Source organism: Melanostigma gelatinosum, assembly GCF_949748355.1.
Source record: "Melanostigma gelatinosum genome assembly, chromosome: 9".
Lineage (NCBI taxonomy): Eukaryota > Metazoa > Chordata > Actinopteri > Perciformes > Zoarcidae > Melanostigma > Melanostigma gelatinosum.
In genome coordinates this window covers 6,386,405-6,407,015 of record NC_136642.1, presented here as the reverse complement: position 1 = coordinate 6,407,015, position 20,611 = coordinate 6,386,405, and the positions used below count along the sequence as shown (strand labels likewise).

Sequence of the window (20,611 nt, the reverse complement as noted above, 5' to 3'; positions counted from 1 at the left end):
TTTGCTTGTGTTTTGATCAGTTTCCTGTCAGTTTTTCAGTGAGGTGTTGGTTGGTGATAAGTGGACGGTTACTCTGCAGAGCCTGGTACCTGACTTGACAGGATCTAGCTGGATCACCCATCGTTCTCTAGTTTCTGTTTTCCAAGCTACTTCACGTTACTACTTTACAGCAGCACGCAAGCACAGTCCAAAGCTAGAAGAGGCATTTAGAGGTAAAGCCGAGTTGCTGTATTAACTGGCCCTTGACGTCAGCGCAGCACAATGCAAAGAACTGATGTTCTTTCTGAAGGGGATAGTAGGTATCAGCTTGCAAAGTAAAGCAATACAAGTGCATAGAAGAAAATTCTCTTTAAATAAGTGCTTGAAATTGGCTTTTTCCTTGTGCATATACGCCTTTTTTACAGGAACAGCAGCTGAACCAGCAGCCCACAGAGGGAGGAGCTGTCTGGTTAACCGATGAGGTCAGATGCTCCTGCCCCTCACCTCCTCCCCCTCCTCTCAGGCACAGAGTTGAAGTAGCGGTGGACGACACACTGGAGGAAGAAGATGAGTGAGGGTCACGGTAAGGTGGCAGGCTTTAAGGTCAGGTCGCTCACTGAGGAGAACAGTGTGCACCCAGGAGTCAGAGTTACAGTGCATATATTACCCTGATGCATCATCTGTTGTGAGGAAACACAGTCAAATACCTCCGATGTTTCCATTGTGGTGATCTGATGTTTTTTTATGTGTATGTTTGTGCAGCAGATGGTGCTATTGTGCAGTGCTAAATACATCCCATCAGGTAAAGATTTTCAACAGCTGTTAGTACAATGGAAATTAAAAACACTTATTATGAATATATAATATGCTGGAGTCTTTGTTTGCCTGCATCTCTGATATCTGTTTGTTTATTCGAACCAACTGTGACGACCCCTCCTTCCCACTAGGGGTGTGTGTCCTGGTTGCATGTCTTTCAGGATGTTGATCAGCAGCTAATGAGCCACACCTGAGCCTGATGTGGTGACGGCTCTATAAATCCACAGCTCAACAAGGATCGGCCCCTCTCCTCTCTGACTCTTGTTTGGATGACACGGCTGCTTATTTGGCTTTTTGTTTAGTTTAGTTATTTGTCCTTAAATAAATGTATATTTATTACTTTTTCCACTCGTCTTGTCTCCCTTTTGTTACAGCCTTGGGGCGGGGTTGTGACACAACTCATACTAATATTAGTATCACTATAATTAAATGAAAAGGAGTTAATCGCCACAGCATGGTGAAGGCTCAATCCAATGCAAGGATGCAACACTATCAAACACTAAAACCATAGAACTGGAAAAACCTGCTATAGTGACTGATAACTTAATAATACAGGAATTAAACCCAACTAACAACTGCATGTTAAGTTATGAATGTTTCCTGATGCTTTTAAAGATGTGTCCGCATCATTTGTAAATATTGCAGTCCAAAAAATTCTATTTAAAATTGTGATTAAAAAAAATGCCGATTTAATCAATTGGTGAAGTGAGGACGCGCTCATGCAAATTAGTGGCACACACACACCATACAGCCATATTTAGATTTGATCAACAATGTGTTTGATTTTACAGTTGAAATAGTTACTTAAGCCATTGTATTAGGAAAGTAGAGAGGTCAAAGAGAAAGCTATCAGGATTAGCGAACACATATTGTATCGCCTCGTCACATGATCAAATGGAGACTTTGGCCATTGGACAACATCAACGTACATATTACCCAGAAATCATCATCACATCTGTGTATATGACAAAGAATATCGTTTTTTTTCTTTTCGTTTAACTGTCAATTGGAATTAATCACAAGGCCCCATTCTCTTCTCAACACATTGTTTGAGGGCCCGCCTCTCTCTACAGGCCCCCTCCCCCGACCCACTGGCCCCAGTGCAGCTGCACTGTCTTTGTCTGTATTTAAGCCGCTGGTGCTGATTGAGGTAAGTGTGACATTGCAGATGTTCAGCCAGAAATGTTGGGCTTTGGATGCAAGATCATTCACCACAGTTACACTGTTATGTCCCGCAATCACATCATGTCATTTGTTTCCTTTTTTATTTTCTGATGCCATCTTTGCATCTTTACACGAGGGGTGGATATTTCACAGCTCTGAACCAAAGTGCACACATCATCGTATTCACTGTCTGAGAACTCATTGAAAACATTTTTACCCTGCACATCAGTCAAAACCCTGGGCAGGGCCGGCAGTGCAGAGTGTAAGAACTCCCTACGTGAGTTTATAAGATTATATGTAGCGTTCATCGCCTGTTTCCACATTCAAATACAGATCCAAATGATTGTAATTCACACAATGATTCCGCATGCGTAGGTGTTTTAACTCAGACAAGGACTATAGCTCTTTCTATCCAGCTGTTCTGTACCGTAGGTCAGGTTTAATCTTTTGGCAGCTTTGTATTGGAGATTAGATGGACAAACCTGTGTCCAAAATCCTATTACACCTAAATAAATCATGAGCGAAAAAGGAGCTGAATGTCTAAATGCATTATGGTCCCAAATCCTAATCAGTCATGAATGCTCTTTTCCAAATGCCTACCGTACATTTTACAAGGTACAACACTACAGGAGGATGAGTTATACGTTAACGAGTAACTACCTTACACCACTTTAAGAGAGACCCCATCACATTCACCACATTTGAGCTCAGCTGTGTCGTAAAATCCTTTGTCTATTCCCTAAGAACACTGTGGTAAATGACATGCTGATTATACTTGCTGAAAGCTGAAGTGTTCACCAGAGTTGTCTTGTGCAACTATGCGAAGAGTGTGAATGCAGACTAAACACCCCAATAGCTGTGTGCAGTTTAAAGACAGTGCTAGTTTTGTTTGACTCATACAATGCGTCTACAATAAAAATAAGCCTTTCACCTTGGTGTTTTTTTAATCTTTGACAATATTTATGTTGCAGGCAGGTTGCACATTTTTATCGCATTGTCAAATAAATTACATGGCTTACAAAAATCCCTTATGTAGACTAATTAGCCAGTTAATTACAAAAGATGGAATCGCTGCTCAGGTGTCCCTCAGGGCACAGTTCTCTGAATATTAACACTGATTGTCTGACATGTAATTAGCCGCGCTCGTATCACTTCAATAACCTTCGATAACCCACCTATTGTGGCAGCTGTGACTGTTTTGACAAAGTGTGCAAGCCGTGTAGATGATGTTGATGCGTGCCAAGTGTTAATACTAATATTTAAAATACTTTAGGCGATACATTTTTAAGTATATGTGTATTACTCAGTATTGGGCAGCTTTTTTTTACTATCAGTGTTTCTACAACGTCATTACACATTCAGAGTGCTAAGCACCAAGCAGCTCTTTGGTCATGTGTCTGTTCTAAGCATGTGTGTGTGTGTGTGTGTGTGTGTGTGTCCATGACCACACCCCAGCTGCCCTGAAAGAAAGTGTGCGCTTCAGCATGTTCCATTGACCAAAGCAGTACTGCAAGCCTTTGCACATCCACAGTTCCAGAACGCCTAATAGAACAACAGACGCGGACTGCGGCGCAGCGGCCTCCTATCTCAGACCCTCCCCCATCTCCATCCAACACCATCACCCCTCCCCTCTCCTCTCCCCCGACCCCCCCAAACAAATACTCCCATGTAGTTCAGTGTGAAAGAGTCACGTGGCCTTTGGCCCAGCAGCTCAAGTGCATTTGTTCTGTGCCGATTGTTTTAAAGGATTTTGCCTCCATCAACAGAAAAGTGGAGGGGATAACTTTTTGGAATTCAGCCTAGGGCTTCCTCTTTGACGTTTCGCTCACTCCTGGCTTGCACTCTCTCTCTCTCACTCTTTCCCTGAGGAAAGGCTGATACTTAAGAGGGTTGATTTATCCTGAGGAATTCAGGTAAGATGATGCCGGGTTCTTCTGTTAATTGCTGAAGCCACTTGGATGGCAAGAATGTGGAGTAAATGAAATAAAGTAGAATGCATATCATGGCTTAATGAGTGTGTGCTTCACTGGTGGGCCGAGAGGACCTTCACCATGTGATTTTGCATTAGCGTCACTTAGATTTGTTGTTTTGTTCAAAATCTGAAGTATTACAACATTATCCCTCTCGGATTCTTTTTACTTACTTCATGATGCACAGGACCATGTGCCGAACTTTAATTTGAGATTTGTCTGGCTCCTGTCATGTGATAAATGGTGTTCAGACCCTCCACCTGGTTTACACGATGTTTGACATGCCTTACTGTGAAATGCTGATTTATTTGGCTGGGGTCATATCACTGTGTTTAGATTATGGCTATTTATAGTCAGTGCAGCTGCATACATGTAGGGGACCGGGGTTTAACTTGTTTATATTTCTAATTCACCCCAATTTAACCCCATTGTTTTTTGTTTATGCTACTGTCATTGTCCGCGTTTTAAAACCCTCTTCAATATTTAATTAATTTGTATCAACCGTCACCGTCTTCCAAAGAATAGTGAGTTATGTGTGGGTTGACTGGTGTTCGTATGGATATTTTCTGATTTCTGGATTCATGTGGTTGGACCAGGAAATGAACATACTTGGCTTGTTTAACTGCAGTATAAAAAAACATGTTCAAACAAAGAGAAAGAGAGAGAGAGCACATGTTGCTATGAGCTGATTGTATTGTGGATGGTATGATTACTCTGCTCAGCAGCTCTCATGATCAGTTCTGTGCTTTGGTGTTACAGCTACCTGCGTAGTACAGACAAGCTGATATGCATATTTATATACTTTTATACATACACATTGCTCTGACATCCTCATGTATCTTTGAGTCTAGTCCTGGAGGGTAAATCAATCCTTTAGGCCATTCCTGTCTCCGTAATCCATTTCCTACTTACTAAACATTAAAACCAAAGCAATCCTTGTTTTATAAAATGACTGTATTGACTCCCATCTTCTTCTCTTTTTGCACAGTGCTTGAGCCTTAAACGCTGTCATAGTGTCACTCATGATGCACAGCTTCATGGGAGGGGGCCTATTTTGTGCCATCGTGGGGAACATCCTGTTGGTGGTCTCCACAGCCACAGACTACTGGATGCAGTACCGTCTGTCTGGCAGCTTTGCCCATCAGGGCCTTTGGAGGTACTGCATGTCTGGCAAGTGTTACATGCAAACTGACAGCATTGGTAAGTGGGAAAATATCTTATTTGGACACCTAAATATTCCCTTGGGTCTCCCTGAGGCACAGCAACTCACACTATAGTCTAGGTTTACTTATCTGAATACACTGGTGATTATAACGAGTGTCTTAGTTCAAATCCAAAAGTTCAAATCCAAAAGTTCTTGAGGTGACGACAGCAACAATAGTGAAAGAAATATGGACAAATATCTTTCACCTAAAGGAACAGTGTGTAACATTTCTGGGGAGGTATTGATAGAAATGGAATATAATGTGTTTTCTTGTATTACTTTAAAATGAGCCGTTTATATTTACATACGGAGTGGGTCCCCTTCATGGAGCCGGCCGCCATGTTTCTACAATAGCCCAGAATGGACAAACCAAATAGAAGGCTGTAGACAGGGAAATTTGCGTTTTCCCCGTCTGTCACCCTAATTCTTCGACACGCTTGGCACACGGGAGAAGTTTAAGTTGGTTGCACTATATAACCACAGCAAGATTGGCGCCAAATCCTAAACTCTACTAGACCTTTAACAAGCCAAGCTAGCTGTGTTCAGTCGTTGTGCTTTGAGCTAGATGCTAATGTTGGCACCCTAACATGGTCACAATGACAATGCTAACATGGTGATGCTAACCAGGTGTAATGTTTACCATGTTCACCAAGTTAGTTTAGCGTGTAGCATGCTACAATGCTAATTAGCTCTAAATACAAATAACAGATGAGGCTGATGGGAATGTCATTCGTTTTGCAGGTATTTGGTTAAAAAAACAAAGTTACATTTTGGCCTGATGATGGCACGAGAGGAAAAATTTGTGGATCCCCAAAGTCATAAGGATGCATTGTCTGGAAACCATCAATTTATATGGAGAATGTTAAAGAAAACCATCCTATAGTTGCAGATATTTTATGCACCAAAGTTGTGGACTGATCAATTGACAGACCCTTGATTGATACGATTATCAAAGTTGTACTTCAAATTGTTCTTGAGTAAATTCACTTCCCTGTGCAACTTGACTAGTTGACGACAGTGAACTGTAAATTTCACTTTATACGTATACCTTTACTGTTTTCTGATTGCTTGGCTACAAACAGCATGACATGGCTACTGTGTCCGGCAGTGCACTGAAACAATTTTCAAGTTCAAAGGCAAAAGTTACGTGGAATAAAATGTCTGACTTCCAGTTTAAGGGGTCAATAGAAATATTAGGAAATAGATTCCATTCCAGCCAATTTTCTAATGACATTGAGTGCTTTTTGGTATAAAAACGGTTCATATCAAATGAAAGGTTTATATGTTTTTATTTATCTTCCTGCACATATATTTATAGTATGTTCTCTCCCTTGTTTTACTCGTCCTCAGCCTACTGGAATGCCACTCGTGCTTTCATGATCCTCTCTGCCATGTCATGCTTAGCTGGCATCATCGCAGGAATCCTCTCCTTTGCCCACTTCTCGGGCTTTGAGAGGTTCAACCGCTCATTTGCTGCTGGGATCATGTTCTTTGTTTCAAGTGAGTTCTGTATACAGGGGATTCAGATTCATTCGGACGCTCTGCTATAGATGAAATAGCAACCAAATGGCGTCTAATCATTTTGTTTTTTATATCACATCTGCCATAAATTACATTTTGTATTTGTTGAATTTTCATATCATGTAAATCCCAGCTTTATAGCAGGTACCTCGTGACTTCCAACTAAGATGATCTTTACTATCACAAATATTTGTTTTAATATGTGCCACTCTCTGTCCACCACGCCAGCTCTCTTTGTTCTGCTTGCAATGGCCATTTACACTGGAGTGACTGTGAACTTCCTGGGCAAGCGCTTTGGTGACTGGCGCTTCTCTTGGTCCTACATACTAGGCTGGGTGGCTCTGCTCATGACCTTCTTTGCAGGTTTGTTAAATAAAAGTGTGCAGCCGAGTTCGGTGTAACTACTTCTTGCTGACAGGAAGCAAAATCTGTTGTGAATATGTGAATATTATACACAGTTATCGCAGACCATGGAAAAAAGTGAACATTCCAAATTCGTTCAACAGTTCTGTCAAATCTAAAAAAAACAAAAATCATGATAACACCAATACAATGCTTTCACAGGAACATTTTCATTTTCTTGAAATTTTATGTACAGAAATTCCTCAGTTAGTACAGCTCATCTCATCAGATTTGCACTCATTAAAATGTCCACTATACATTTTCAATCGAACATTTATTCACACCATTGACTTGTACTTGATGTGTCCGTGGTAATTAAACGCCATTTGACTTGTGTTTTGTTTTGCAGGTATATTCTACATGTGTGCCTACAGAATGCATGAGTGCAGAAGAGTGGCTGGCCCACGTTAAACTAAACAGGAGATAACGTGTCAAGGGTGCAAAGGATATCAATTCCCATTGCAAAATAGAGAATTTACTGTAAAATAATAAAATTTGGAATTTTGCAAATGCACAAAACATGTCCTATGGTTTTTTCATAAAATAATCTATGATTGTTTGGTATGGAAAGCAACCCAGTCCCGTTGAGCACGATTCGATCCCTCTTAGAAACAAACATTTTTGTGGCCAAGTAACCAGCAAGGTCTAGATGTGAGACATTGTCTCGTAAATGATTCTGGTATACATCATTAGATATGTGCATATTGTATGGACATGTATTTTACTCGTTTCTAATGCTTGCGGGCTGAATTTCTAATCCTGAAACAGTGAGTGCATGCTGCCTGAAAATTGACTTTTTGCTTGTGCAGTGGAAAGAGGAGGAGGAAAAGTAGAAGATGATGGGATCAATACAGGTGTTGAAGGTGCTAAGCAGCAATGTGTAGTGCCTCCATTTCGGGCTCTCACCCTGGAAGTAACCCAGTAAATGAGAGAAGTTGTATGGCAGCACACAAATGAGAAACACAGCTAGAGTCCCCAAGGCCATGCCAATGGCCTTCTGCCTCTGCATCCGGGATATCCTGGGGCGGCTGTACAGGATCATAATGCAGCGCAAGTAGCAGAAAACACAAATTAGAAGAGGTGCGAGGCAGAGCACAAAGAAAAACTCCAAGCGTACAGGGAGGAGGATCTCCAACTGCTTGTCAGTAAAGTTCTCATAGCAGACTTTGGAGTTGTTGGCGACGGATGGGTGGTGCTGGGTGATGAAAGTGATGCTGCAGTGTGCGGCCGAAATGAGCCAAATAGCAGCACTGATGACTATCGCGTACACAGGTTTGAGCAGCCGATGATAAGCGACGGGGAAAGCTACACCGATGTAGCGAACCACGCTGACCGCCATCAGCAGCAGGGAGCTGGTGTAGATCGTGGAGAAGAACGTGAAGGAGGTGATGGAGCACAGTAAGATTGGCAAATGCCATTGCATGCCTGACGCTGCCTCGTGCATCTTGAGAGGCAGGGTGATCAAAAAGAGCAGGTCAGAGACAGTCAGGTTGAGCAGCAGGATGTCTGTTGGAAGAGGCCTGGAGTGGATCTTAACGCTGAAGGCGTAGAGAGCCAGGAGGTTGGCCGGCAGGCCTATGAGGAAGGAAATGATGTAAACTGAGAGAATGATCTCACTCCACACCATTGACTCCATTGCCCTAAACCAGAGGAAGTAAACAAACAATCAAAATGATAAAATAACAGAGACAGGTGGTTCAAGTCTACAGATTATCTTGGACCAGTGACAATAAAGGTAAATCAGTGAAGTTTTATTTGGTCCAAATAAGAAGCATTCAGCTTGTTTCTGATACATAATGAACAGAGGTTATTAGGGAATATAAAACATCTTTTAACAACCTGATAATCTTAAAGTCACACAATTGGAATCTGCCATCAATTCAAAACTGATTGAGAGGTATTAACTGCACATATACAGTCGGTAATAGTGACTGTGCACCGACACAATGATTACATTTGGTGCAGTTGTGGGTTTATTTACACCAGCAATTACTCCATGTGGTCAAACACTTTACTGACTGAAAAGAAGTGAAATCACCATCTTTAGGTTTCTCTCAGCGATCTTGTAGATCATTGCAGTACCTCGTGTGTTTGCAGGTGACTTTTATTGTATATGAGATTTAATAAAGCCAGTTAGGAAATGGCTTTTCGTGACTCCGATCACAGAACAATCAAGAACACCAGATGTGTGAATTTCAAAAAGCATCTGCAATGTTAGGTTTGATAAATAAACATATTCACTTACCTACAAGTAGAAGTTTTCAAAATGTTAAGGATAAAAAAGCGTTTATAGCTCCTGAGTTCAAAGATGAGCTGATATAAAGTGTTATAAGACGGTTCCAGCCCCAGTACGACTCGCTGCTCTCCCCTTTTTTATGCTGAACATTTTGCAGACACCAATTGGTTAATATTTCCTGAAATGCAAAACTCACGCTCATGTTGACTTTCATATCGGGTATGTTGATAAAGCACTTCCTCCCACTAGGTCTCTGCAGGAATAAACTCTGACATAATTACGTTTGGATTTCACCAAGCAATAAGCCTGCATTTGTTCAAAGTTACGCCTACACCACAAACTCAGAGCATCAATTCAGTTAATAAAATGATTCTTCCACACAGACATTCAATTTAGGACGTCCTTTTTTTCTTCCATAGTGACGTCATTGCCAGAAAGAAATCGAAGAAATCTTTCCGCAGCAGAACGTAGAATATTAGACGTGTATTCCGACCCGACAGCAGATCTGTTTTCTGTTGCTTGGGAACGGCTTGCATGTTGGTTTCCTCTTACACTATTTACATTAGCATCAGTTACCACCGCAGCGGAAACAAACATGGACCCCTTTATGTTTAAAAGTGTCACAGGCACTACTGTGTATGTGCGTTTGTTTACAAGTCAATACGGATGAAAAGTTCAAATCTGAAAATATATACTGTACAACTCAAGTCTGACGAAACGGTTTAATAGGAAACTACGCAGCACACAAATGTGGCACCAATCAGTTGTTTTATTCAATGCAGTTAAGTGGGGCTGTAACCTACTATGTGAGAGCAGCAGCAGATGCCCTCTGATCAGCAGCAGTCATCTGTGTTGCAATACACACTCTGTGGGAAGCCAGAAGTAAAGTTTTAATAACTCTCAATGCATGAGCAATACAACAACAGAACAAAAACCTAGAAAGATTGGGAAATGACACTTAAGATTTGATCATCAGTCACATTCACCGCACCTCGGCCTGTGGCTGTGCTGTGTCTTTTCTCTGGGGGGCTGCTACGTATATCTGCTGTAACCCTCTGCTCATTTGGTCCACAAATTGATTCTCATAAACACAGGAAAGTCTGTCCACCTCAGGGTTACTCCCACGTCTGCATGGTCTCGATTGGGCGTCCTCATCTTGTGATCTGATGGCAATGTTATATCAGTACACAAAGACAAATGTGTGTGCTGATATTGAGAATAAATGAGTTTACTTACATTTGTTCTTGTCGGACATTGTCCGGTGAACTTCGTAGCCTTAAAAAGAAAAAAAGATGTGATTTGAATTCAGCAAATTTGAAATAAATCGTTCTCAAGTATAAATTCCAGTTTCATCCCTGAAAAGGACACCAGTGTTGCACACAAAGCCCGATGTCGGTGCTCTATGGGTAATATGATAACCATAAAAAAATATGAATCATAGCAGAGTGAAGTCTACCAACCTGTTTCCAGAATGTTTTCTGTAAATGAAAATCGCACACCCAAACAGCAAACCAATCACTGGGAGCATTAAAGCTGACATCAAAGAGACTGCAAATGGAAAACAGCTTGATTAGTACACATGATCTCGTCTGCTTTTGAGTGTATAGTTTGGGAAACGGCAAACAGTAACTTACATGTTTTGGAGAAGTGTACAGACAGCTGTTTGGTGTCTCTGCCCAGAGAGTTTGTGGCTGTGCAAGATATGTTCGATTGCCTTTGAGCTGGCCCATACATTTCCCCAGAGACGACTTTTTTTGTATTTGCGGAAACAATGCTGAAGGAGGATGGAAGAGTGGCATTTCCATCAACGGTCCAGTGTATAGTGGCATTAGGGGAGGCCTCAGCCTGGCAGACACACTTTAGAACTTCCCCTGTCAGGTGACAGGAGGACTCGGGCAGGATTACTGGGGCATCTAGAAAGATGGAAAGTTATTCAAAGTAATCAAACCTCTCTGACATCTTGAATTTGCTGCAGCTGGTGGATTATAACTAATATTGGGATGTTCTTGTGCTTTACGCGAGTATTTCCATTTTATGCTATTTTTCAGAGGGAAATATTTCACTTTTTACTCCATTACATTCATCTGAAAGCTTTATACTTGTGGCAAATTCAGCTTGTTTATAAAAAAAATTAATTAACTATTAAATGATGATGTATTATTGTGGATTCAGCAACCCAACAATAAATAAAGTAATTAAATTGTCGAAAAATACATCATAATGAGTATACCTTTGTATGTTTAGATGAAAATACTTTTGTGCTTTAAATTAAGAAAGATTTTGAAAGCAGGACTTTTACTTGGAACAGAGTATTTTACACTGTAGGAGTTTCCTCCTCTCACTTTATTTCAGCACAGAGAACCTACGCCTCACATTTTGTCAGCAGTGGCGATGGAAGGGCCTAACTTTAGTCATGTAAGATTCCATAAAGTTATTTTCCCGGCATTATGAAGTTTAGTGTTCCAAGATTAAGATTAGAGTAAAGTTTTTATCATTGCCTTCTATGTGTATATTATTAATTTTTTTTATTACAATTTCTGAAGCCACTACATGAATTGATGGTTCTCATCGAGACAAAAACCCTGCCCTAAAAAATAGAAAATAAAATAAACTTCAGCGAGACATAAGTGCCATCTTTGAGCAATGTTTTGGCTACAGAGCATGCTTTTGTAATGGCTGACTCACATGCAAGGTGCTGCTGCTTGTTAAGTGTTACTGGTGGTGTGAATGTTTATCTCTGTATTCCCGCATTAAATTAAGATTATATCAGTCAATTCTGAGGAAATAGAGGATAGTTGTTGTTTTTTTTACATTGAACATCCAGATCCACCCAGTGGGACTTCCCCGTGCCGATGTCGTTGTCGGCGATGCAGCAGATAGACGTGTCTCTCATGATGTCGTTGAAGGGCCTTTTTCTCTCGGTTGAAGTTATTTCGTTGTTCTGACCCATCTGTCTTTTGAGCCATATGTACGTGTGCGGTTGTGGGTTACAGTCAGCCGCACACTCCACGGTGACGCTGCCACCCTCCACTATCGGCCCCTTTTCCAGTGTCAGGGTCACAATCACAGGTCCATCTGTGGACACAGGAAGTTATAACATACAGTAAAATAGTAAACCCTGGCAAGAAAATGTAGTTTCCGTCATTCATTGTGTTTTGAACGGGTAAACAACTGTATCACTTACATAAAATGTTGAGTGCTATTTGTTGACTTTCTGTGGTGAAGGTTCTGAACTTCGCAGAACACCACATTTTGCTGTTATGCATTTCATATGTGGCTGGTCCGCGAAGGGTCTTTGTGTACCACCATTGGCCCTGCACGTTCTCACTGAAGGCCGTTGAAGTGGATTTGTTTAGAAATGGACTTGTGTTCCAGTGAAGGGATGGAGGTGAGAAAGGGCAGGAGTACTTAATGCTGCAGTTAGCCTGGAACATTTTACCATCCACCATTTGCTTCTGAATGGAGATTATGGGAGCTGCTCTCTCTGGAAGTCAAAGCAAAGTGTTAACAGAACGAAAATAGGAAAATATAAAAAAATTCTAGATGAACAACCGTGTACAGAAATGTGCTATGTGAAGAATACATTGACCACAGCTTGTTGAGGTGAAGTGTTCAGGATTAGTAACTGTGTAGCTCTCAACTGTAGTCAGCATCTTAATAATGTGGAAATGCATGTTCAAGTATTAAGGGCCCATAATGGCAACACAACTGTCTTGTTAAGATGGTTTAGCTGCAGTGAACTGAGGTGCAGTAGTGTTTCCTGGACTCTGTAATAAAATGTTATGAGTTAGGAAGAATTGCTGTTTTTTTTCATGGTACTCCTGCATCGTACAGTATATTTTGTATTAACCTGAAAACCGCTGAATTTTGATTTTTTTTGCATTCAGGCTTGGATTTCCTAAATTCAGTTCAAGTTTACAAATACTTACTTACCAACAATGATAGTTACAGGTTGGTGATAGAATGTCTGAGCTGGTTTGGAGTCTGGGTTGATCCAAACGTAAACGATAAGGTTGTTGTCTGCTTTCTGTACATTAGAAATCATCAGGGTGCAGTTGCCCTCTGCAGCTTTACCCAGCACTGAGGTGCGTCCTCTGAACCGGTGGTCCACTTTAGTTGGGTTGCGCCCGTCATACACCACAGGATAATGTATGTTATGGTACTGGTACCAGGCGACCCGAGAATGAGATTGTGTCTGACATGGCACCTCAACACAGCTCCCCTCCACAGCGGTAACTGTTGTGGGCACAGTGATGATCCAGCTTCTCGCCTGCTGGAGCATTGACAGGCCTTTGTGGGGTCAGAGGAGGCGGGCGAGAGGGGAAGTAGAGGAGACAACATTAGTTGTGGTTGTTCTGTTTTTGTGACGCTATTTTTGGAGACGAATGAGAAATTTAAATGCGTGACGCGACTGAATGTTCTTTTGCACGGAAAGATGTTACTGTCCGAGTCCATTAACCACAAAGCTAAACCACAAAGTGTTTAGAGCTGTTAGAACATACCAGAGCGACTTCTCGGAAACAACGTTTTCACCTTTTTTCTTATATGCATTGCAAATATGGTGTTTATGTATGGCAGTATTTTTTTTACAATATCCGGAAAGCTGTAAATCATTTTTTATTGAGTATAAAATATTATCCAGTAACGTACGTTACACAATTAGGACTTTTTGTTTCAGGTCGTGACAAGTAGGCTGAAGTCCACTCAAAAGAAAGGATACTACAACAGTGTTCTAATAATAATCTTAGTGAAAATGAAGGGTCGGTATTTTCTATATTAATTTGTTTTATTTAGGCCAAACTCTCAGAAATTAGGTATCGTAAGATGACTCTAATATTTGAAATATTAGCATATTGCATTATCTTCTCATGTTGAAGATGTTACTCAGAAACAAGAACAGAGATACAAACACATGAAGTAAAATATTACCAGCAAACAAGCTTAGCAGCCGAGGCAGATGAGCAGTCCCCATGAAGAGAATCAGCTTTTCACCGCCTTGATTTCAGAAACACAGCAACTGGAACAAATGTTACTCAAATTAGGTTTTTGAGAATTAAAAAAAAAGTCGCTGGATTCATATTTGTCTTTGATAAATATCAATATAAATATATATTGATAAGAGCGCTTACCTCGCAAGATGAGCTGCTGCCTGAATGTGTCTCCAATGGCTCACTAATGTGTTACTGTGCACAAGTCTACCTTTTTACCACAACCCCAATCCCCTCCTCATCCCCTCTGTTCTGTTCAGTTTCAAACAGGAAACTTGCTGAGCTCATTTAAAGCAGTCAGCCTGAGCGGTGAGATCGCCTGAAAGAGAGGCTTCTCTTCTCCTGTTTTCTAAAATCTGGCGTACGAGACACTTCACACCTCTTGTTGTACAGTACAAGTTTAAAACACAGTAGCAAGGGCAAGCTTTAAAATGTGTGTTTAATACAAAATTGAAGATCGATGGAAACGTTCGGCTTACATACACGACATGGTCCTGAAGAAGAATGTAGACTGTTACTTTTGCAAAAACCAAACAAAAATACATATTCACGATTGCACTTTCTTTGTGCTCAAATAGCTACACACACACTTCAGTTTGAACAAAAAAAGAAATGTTGACAATAATACAGTTAAACAAAACATGGCACACTGCTAAATAAATGTGAAACAGCAGAGCTTCTCCTTCAATTTACACATGGCGACATCATTATATGAGTGGAAAATAAAGGTGAATATGCAGCATTTTATATTATCAAGCATTAAGTAAAAACTGTTCATCATCAATATTATCATTGTTATTATGCACTTTAATGCGATCAAAATATCTGCAGTGACAAAAAGCCTGTCAAGATCTTAAAAACTCCATAAACTTAAAAACAAAGGAACATAATACCACAATCAAAATGTCCATATCACAGCTGACGAACAAGAAAACATACATTTAAGAGAGGAAGACATTCGGAATATTTTTCAAAACTTGACACAGCAATATAGACCTGTGATCTATTCATGCATAGCACGCTTGTCTTTAAATTTAACCTGAGCATATTCACTTTCCACCTCTTTCTGCACATTTCTGGGCTCCATGTTGTACAGACTTCCCATCTCCAGTGCGTTGCTCACGAACCCTCTGAGCGTGCCTCCCTCCGTGCACATCTCGTCCTGCAGATAGGAGCTACCGGGCTGATGCACGTGCATCGAGTCTTCTGCCTTCTTCTTCTTGCTCTTGGTCCTGCAGTTCACAGTAGCGTAAATCACGCCTTTGCCTTCGTCGTTCGCCTTCTCTGAGCGTTTGCGGGCTCCTTCTGCGTTGTTTGGTCCAGAGCTCGGCAAGGTGGTGCTGTTCGGCCCGGAGGTAGTTGCAGGGTGGGCGACATCTGCGCGAGTCAGTGCATCGTTGTTGACATAAATGTCCTCTTCTGCTGCGTTTGGTACCTATGCAATTAAAGAGAAAACATCAGTGGCACACATACTCCGCGAATCCGCTTTTATTACGTAAAGCAGAAAACTGCCTGGCTCTAAGAGTACCTCATTTCCTTCTCCACTTGCTAGAAGATGGCTCACAGTAACTGGGCCGGTGTCACCGGTGCACTGACGCTTCAGACGTTCATGGTGAGTCTTCTGAGCCCTGGAGAATACAGTAGAGCATTTACCTTACAGTTACATGTGTATATTTGACATGAAACCCATTCTATGTGTGGCTCTGGATTTATCGAATACAAAGGCAAAGTTCATTATCTACATATTTTGTCTGTAGTCAACAGATGTTAATATATAACACATTTAATTCCACTGGCAATTTGATGACAATAATCTATTGCTTGTGGACCTCAGGACCTGGTCCACTCATACTGTAACTCAAACATGTAATGTTACATTAGTTCTGATGGATGAAGACCCAAACAAACGCTGCACAGTGTCAGTATTGTATACATGGGCCAAGTAAAAGTTACAATAACTGTATGAATACCTGTTAACAAACAGCAGAACACATACTAGTACAAGTAGAGCGACAGCGATGGCGATGAAAACTGGCAACACCACTCGGTCTGAAACGTACAAGGAACAATAAAAGATCAGCATAAAGAAGTAACTCAGACAAGAGAGATACTTGTTGTGGTAAAACCTTGGAATGCCGTAAAAATAATTCAGCTTGATGTGTTGTAAGGCCCACTTCAGTTCACATGAAACACACTGCGAAGTAAAAACCTCTCTTTTATCACGAAAGAAATATGGTTTGAGTCATTTAAAAAGTTATGTAAACATACTAAATAGGATGAAGTGGGGTGTTTTAACACCTTCAATAGTCACACCAGATATTTCCACACACTCACCCAAACACCCTTGAAATGTGTGAAATTGATCAAATAACGTCATAGCTTTAAAAAAATAGTCTTTTCTAGTGAGGCTCTCTTCTCTCTCTGTTTGTGGTCCCGGCCCATTTGTAATAATAAATAATAATAAATAATAATAAATAATAATAAATAATAATAAATAATAATAAATAATAATAAATAATAATAAATAATAATAAATAATAATAAATAATAATAAATAATAATAAATAATAATTAATAATAATAAATAATAATAAATAATAATAAATAATAATAAATAATAATAAATAGCGCCTTTATTCTTCATGAGCGAGTATCCCTGTCCCACTAGCTGCTGTGTTCTGCAATAAGATGACTACTTTCAAGCCTTGCACCTCTTGAAAAAAAGGAAGAAATGGGTGGCACCACAAACCTCGCTACTAAGTTAAGAAGGTGACACGGAAACTGATGGTAAAGTTGCAGACACGACAGCCAATAAAGAGAAGTAACGCCAGCATTAAGGCTTCTACAAGAACGCCCTGGCCCTTACCTCCGAACTGAAGACATACATGGTTTCATTTAAGAGCTTACACCAGTAAAGCATTGTTGAAAACGCAGTGCACTACAGTGTGCATATATGTAGTCATTAGCTGAATTTAAAAAAAGTTCACCAGAATATCTAGAAATTCGTACGGCTTCCATCTTACCAATAACATTGACAGTCAGTGCACAGAATACAGACCTTGACTTTGAGCAGATGTCTGAGCCTCAAGGCTGTAGACATAAAATCGTTGAGTTGCAGATCCCAGAGAGTTGGAGCTGTGGCAGAGCAAGGTGGAAAGATCCTTCTCCTGCGGTCCATTCACAGTGATGGTGCTCCACAGACCTGTGTCATTTAGAGGCTCATTGCTCATTACAAGCTTGTCAGAGTGATTGACAGGTGACCCATCCAAATACCAGAGTAAAGTGGGAGAAGGATTTCCCACAGTCCTGCAGGAACAGTTGAGCTGGTCTGCAGCTTTGATGCAGTCAGATGAGGACAGGATCTGAGGAGCAACTGCAATGCATTTAGAGAAGACAGACAAGTTTAGTCTCAAGTCATTTAGGTTAGGTTAGTTTTACCTGTAAGTACAAGTAACATTTGTTAATTTGCCGATGTATTTATATCATTTCGTCACATTTTTTCTTCTATACAGATGAGGGGCTCCGGTAACATGAACTCAATTTGCCAAATTGATATAAAACAAATAGTAAAAAAAAAATATATATATATATATATATAATGTTAATTAGAAAGCGATCACAGAGGGACGGACTGACACTGTGGTGTCTTTGGGTGAATCTGAAAAATGAAGAATAAATAATTTGTATAATTTATAGATGTAATATAATCTGATATTGTATTGAAACAAAGGCAGATTCAGTCACGAGAGAGAGCGAGAGAGAGAGGGAGAGAGAGAGAGAGGGAGAGAGAGCGAGAGAGAGAGAGAGAGAGAGAGAGAGAGGGAGAGAGAGAGAGAGAGCGAGAGAGCACACTTCATGAAACCTCAATTTCGAGCTCCCCTACTAGAATTTCATGGAGCATATTTAAATGGTTGTTGCTGTTTCCCAAAGTGACAATTTTGACCTTTAACCTGGAGCTGCAACTAACTATTATTTTCATTATCAATTAATCTGTAAATTACTGTTACGATCAATCCATTAATGGTTTAGTAAATGTAGGAAAACTGTGAAAAACTACATTTTGAACAAGATTTAACAAAAGTCTAAAAAGCTAAAAGACAAGATCATTTCAATTAAAATATGAGGATGAGATGAATGAGGATAAATGAACTCACATGAGATATCAGCTGTTAAACTTGTACTACCAGCTGACTCAGTGCTGCCATCTTGTTTGTTGTAGGTGGCCGTACAGGAGATTGTCTTTCCATGATGGTTTTGAGAGGCAGTGAAGGTCATAACAGAGGTCTTGGCTTTAGTTTTGTCCTGATTCTCCTGCAGTGTCTCCACACTCTCACCCAGGACGGGGGTCCATGTCAGAGCTGGAGGAGGAGACAGACAGGGAGCTGGAGCAGAGCACGTCAAACTCACTGAGGTTCCCTCCTTCTCCTTCAGCGCTGACGGAGTCAGAGTCGGTCTGGGAGGAACATCTGGTGAGAAGGTACATTTGAATCAGTCACGAAACAATCAGTTCTCCATTTTGTTTACGATTTGACAAATGCAACGAATGCAAAACAAGGTCAGAGCAGTTCTACAAGAGAAATGAACGAGTGAAATGTAAGTAAACAGTCTTTAATACCTGTGACTGAAATAGAGATTTGATCAGGAAAAGTATATTTCAGGCCTTTGTCACATTCCAGCCTGAGGAAATAGTTGTTGCTGTCAGCAGGTTGCATGTTGTTCAGGGTTGTGGTGCAGTCTTTTCTTCTCAGGTCTCCTCTCAGTTCTCCATTCTTTGTACTTGTTTGTGGATTACTGCTGTCAAACACATGAGTCCTCTGAAAATTCATCCATAATGCTCTACATGTGTTATCTAAGTGTGATTCATATTGGTCCGTTATCTCAAAGGAGCAGGGGATGGTCACACAGGATCCTCTCAGAACCTCTATAGTCTGCGGCATAGACACCTTAAACTCTCTACACAGGGCACCTGAAACACAAGAAACACATCTTCAACAAGAACAAGTGAATAATACTTTACAGTCATGAGGACTTTTACTGTTTGGTTGCCTTGCTAAAATCTTACCACTATACCTTATTCTAGAATGAATCCAAAATGATGAATGTAAAGATTCTGCTTTGTTCCCACAGTGTTTATTTTTCTCGATGTTTAGATTAAATAAATTATTCAGCCATCAGATTCAAGTTTTAAGAAAAAGGCAGCAGAACACTTTTGCAGCTCACTGGGTTCTTCATTTGCTGCATGTATTACAGATACTGTTGTACTGCGGTGTGAAGAAGTAACTCAGACAAGAGAGATACTTGTTGTGGTAAAACCTTGGAATGCCGTAAAAATAATTCAGCTTGATGTGTTGTAAGGCCCACTTCAGTTCATATGAAACACACTGCGAAGTAAAAACCTCTCTTTTATCACGAAAGAAGTATGGTTTGAGTCATTTAAAAAGTTATGTAAACATACTAAATAGGATGAAGTGGGGTGTTTTAACACCTTCAATAGTCACACCAGATATTTCCACACACTCACCCAAACACCCTTGAAATGTGTGAAATTTATCAAATAACGTCATAGCTTTAAAAAAACAGTCTTTTCTAGTGAGACTCTCTCCTCTCTCTGTTTGTGGTCCCGGCCCATTTGTAATAATAAATAATAATAAATAATAATAAATAGCGCCTTTATTCTTCATGAGCGAGTATCCCTGTCCCACTAGCTGCTGTGTTCTGCAATAAGATGACGTACTTTCAAGCCTTGCACCTCTTGAAAAAAAGGAAGAAATGGGCGGCACCACAAACCTCGCTACTAAGTTAAGAAGGTGACACGGAAACTGATGGTAAAGTTGCAGACACGACAGCCAATAAAGAGAAGTAACGCCAGCATTAAGGCTTCTACAAGAACGCCCTGGCCCTTACCTCCGAACTGAAGACATACATGGTTTCATTTAAGAGCTTACACCAGTAAAGCATTGTTGAAAACGCAGTGCACTACAGTGTGCATATATGTAGTCATTAGCTGAATTAAAAAAAAGTTCACCAGAATATCTAGAAATTCGTACGGCTTCCATCTTACCAATAACATTGACAGTCAGTGCACAGAATACAGACCTTGACTTTGAGCAGATGTCTGAGCCTCAAGGCTGTAGACATAAAATCGTTGAGTTGCAGATCCCAGAGAGTTGGAGCTGCGGCAGAGCAAGGTGGAAAGATCCTTCTCCTGCGGTCCATTCACAGTGATGGTGCTCCACAGACCTGTGTCATTTAGAGGCTCATTGCTCATTACAAGCTTGTCAGAGTGATTGACAGGTGACCCATCCAAATACCAGAGTAAAGTGGGAGAAGG

General features: G+C 40.6%; 4 protein-coding genes across 4 annotated transcripts; 1 reads left to right on the top strand and 3 right to left on the bottom strand.

Moving 5' to 3' along the window:
- Positions 1-4,948: 4,948 nt before the first annotated feature.
- lim2.5 (lens intrinsic membrane protein 2.5) lies at positions 4,949-7,467 on the top strand (the record flags this gene model as incomplete). The annotated part of the gene is made up of 4 exons (XM_079275137.1): positions 4,949-5,129; positions 6,484-6,633; positions 6,883-7,017; positions 7,406-7,467. The coding sequence occupies exons 1-4, from the start codon at positions 4,952-4,954 to the stop codon at positions 7,465-7,467; spliced, it is 525 nt and encodes a 174-aa protein (XP_079131263.1). The 5' UTR covers positions 4,949-4,951.
- A 310-nt stretch (positions 7,468-7,777) lies between these two features.
- Positions 7,778-8,701, bottom strand: LOC306782688 (free fatty acid receptor 2-like; the record flags this gene model as incomplete). The annotated part of the gene is made up of 1 exon (XM_079276132.1): positions 7,778-8,701. The coding sequence occupies exon 1, from the start codon at positions 8,690-8,692 to the stop codon at positions 7,778-7,780; it is 915 nt and encodes a 304-aa protein (XP_079132258.1). The 5' UTR covers positions 8,693-8,701.
- A 1,573-nt stretch (positions 8,702-10,274) lies between these two features.
- LOC306782687 (myelin-associated glycoprotein-like) lies at positions 10,275-14,252 on the bottom strand (the record flags this gene model as incomplete). Its single annotated transcript, XM_079276131.1, has 6 exons — positions 14,222-14,252; positions 13,226-13,582; positions 12,477-12,776; positions 12,104-12,367; positions 11,025-11,205; positions 10,275-10,455 (listed from the first exon to the last, which is right to left on the bottom strand). Exons 2-6 carry the CDS (start codon positions 13,572-13,574, stop codon positions 10,275-10,277), a joined length of 1,275 nt encoding a protein of 424 aa, XP_079132257.1. The 5' UTR covers positions 13,575-13,582; positions 14,222-14,252.
- A 602-nt stretch (positions 14,253-14,854) lies between these two features.
- LOC306782031 (uncharacterized protein) lies at positions 14,855-19,151 on the bottom strand. The gene is made up of 6 exons (XM_079275177.1): positions 18,896-19,151; positions 18,435-18,746; positions 17,339-17,653; positions 16,251-16,329; positions 15,809-15,908; positions 14,855-15,715 (listed from the first exon to the last, which is right to left on the bottom strand). The coding sequence occupies exons 1-6, from the start codon at positions 19,104-19,106 to the stop codon at positions 15,284-15,286; spliced, it is 1,449 nt and encodes a 482-aa protein (XP_079131303.1). The 5' UTR covers positions 19,107-19,151; the 3' UTR covers positions 14,855-15,283.
- Between the last annotated feature and the right edge of the window lie 1,460 nt (positions 19,152-20,611).

Excerpts from the sequence above, each read along its gene's own strand:
- LOC306782031 (XM_079275177.1), bottom strand. The coding sequence starts at position 19,106 with ATGAATTTTCAGAGGACTCATGTGTTTGACAGCAGTAATCCACAAACA. Across the intron at positions 18,747-18,895 it reads AATCTCTATTTCAGTCACAG|ATGTTCCTCCCAGACCGACT; the intron begins GTATTAAAGACT and ends CCTTCTCACCAG. Across the intron at positions 15,716-15,808 it reads CAAGTGGAGAAGGAAATGAG|GTACCAAACGCAGCAGAAGA; the intron begins GTACTCTTAGAG and ends TTAATTGCATAG.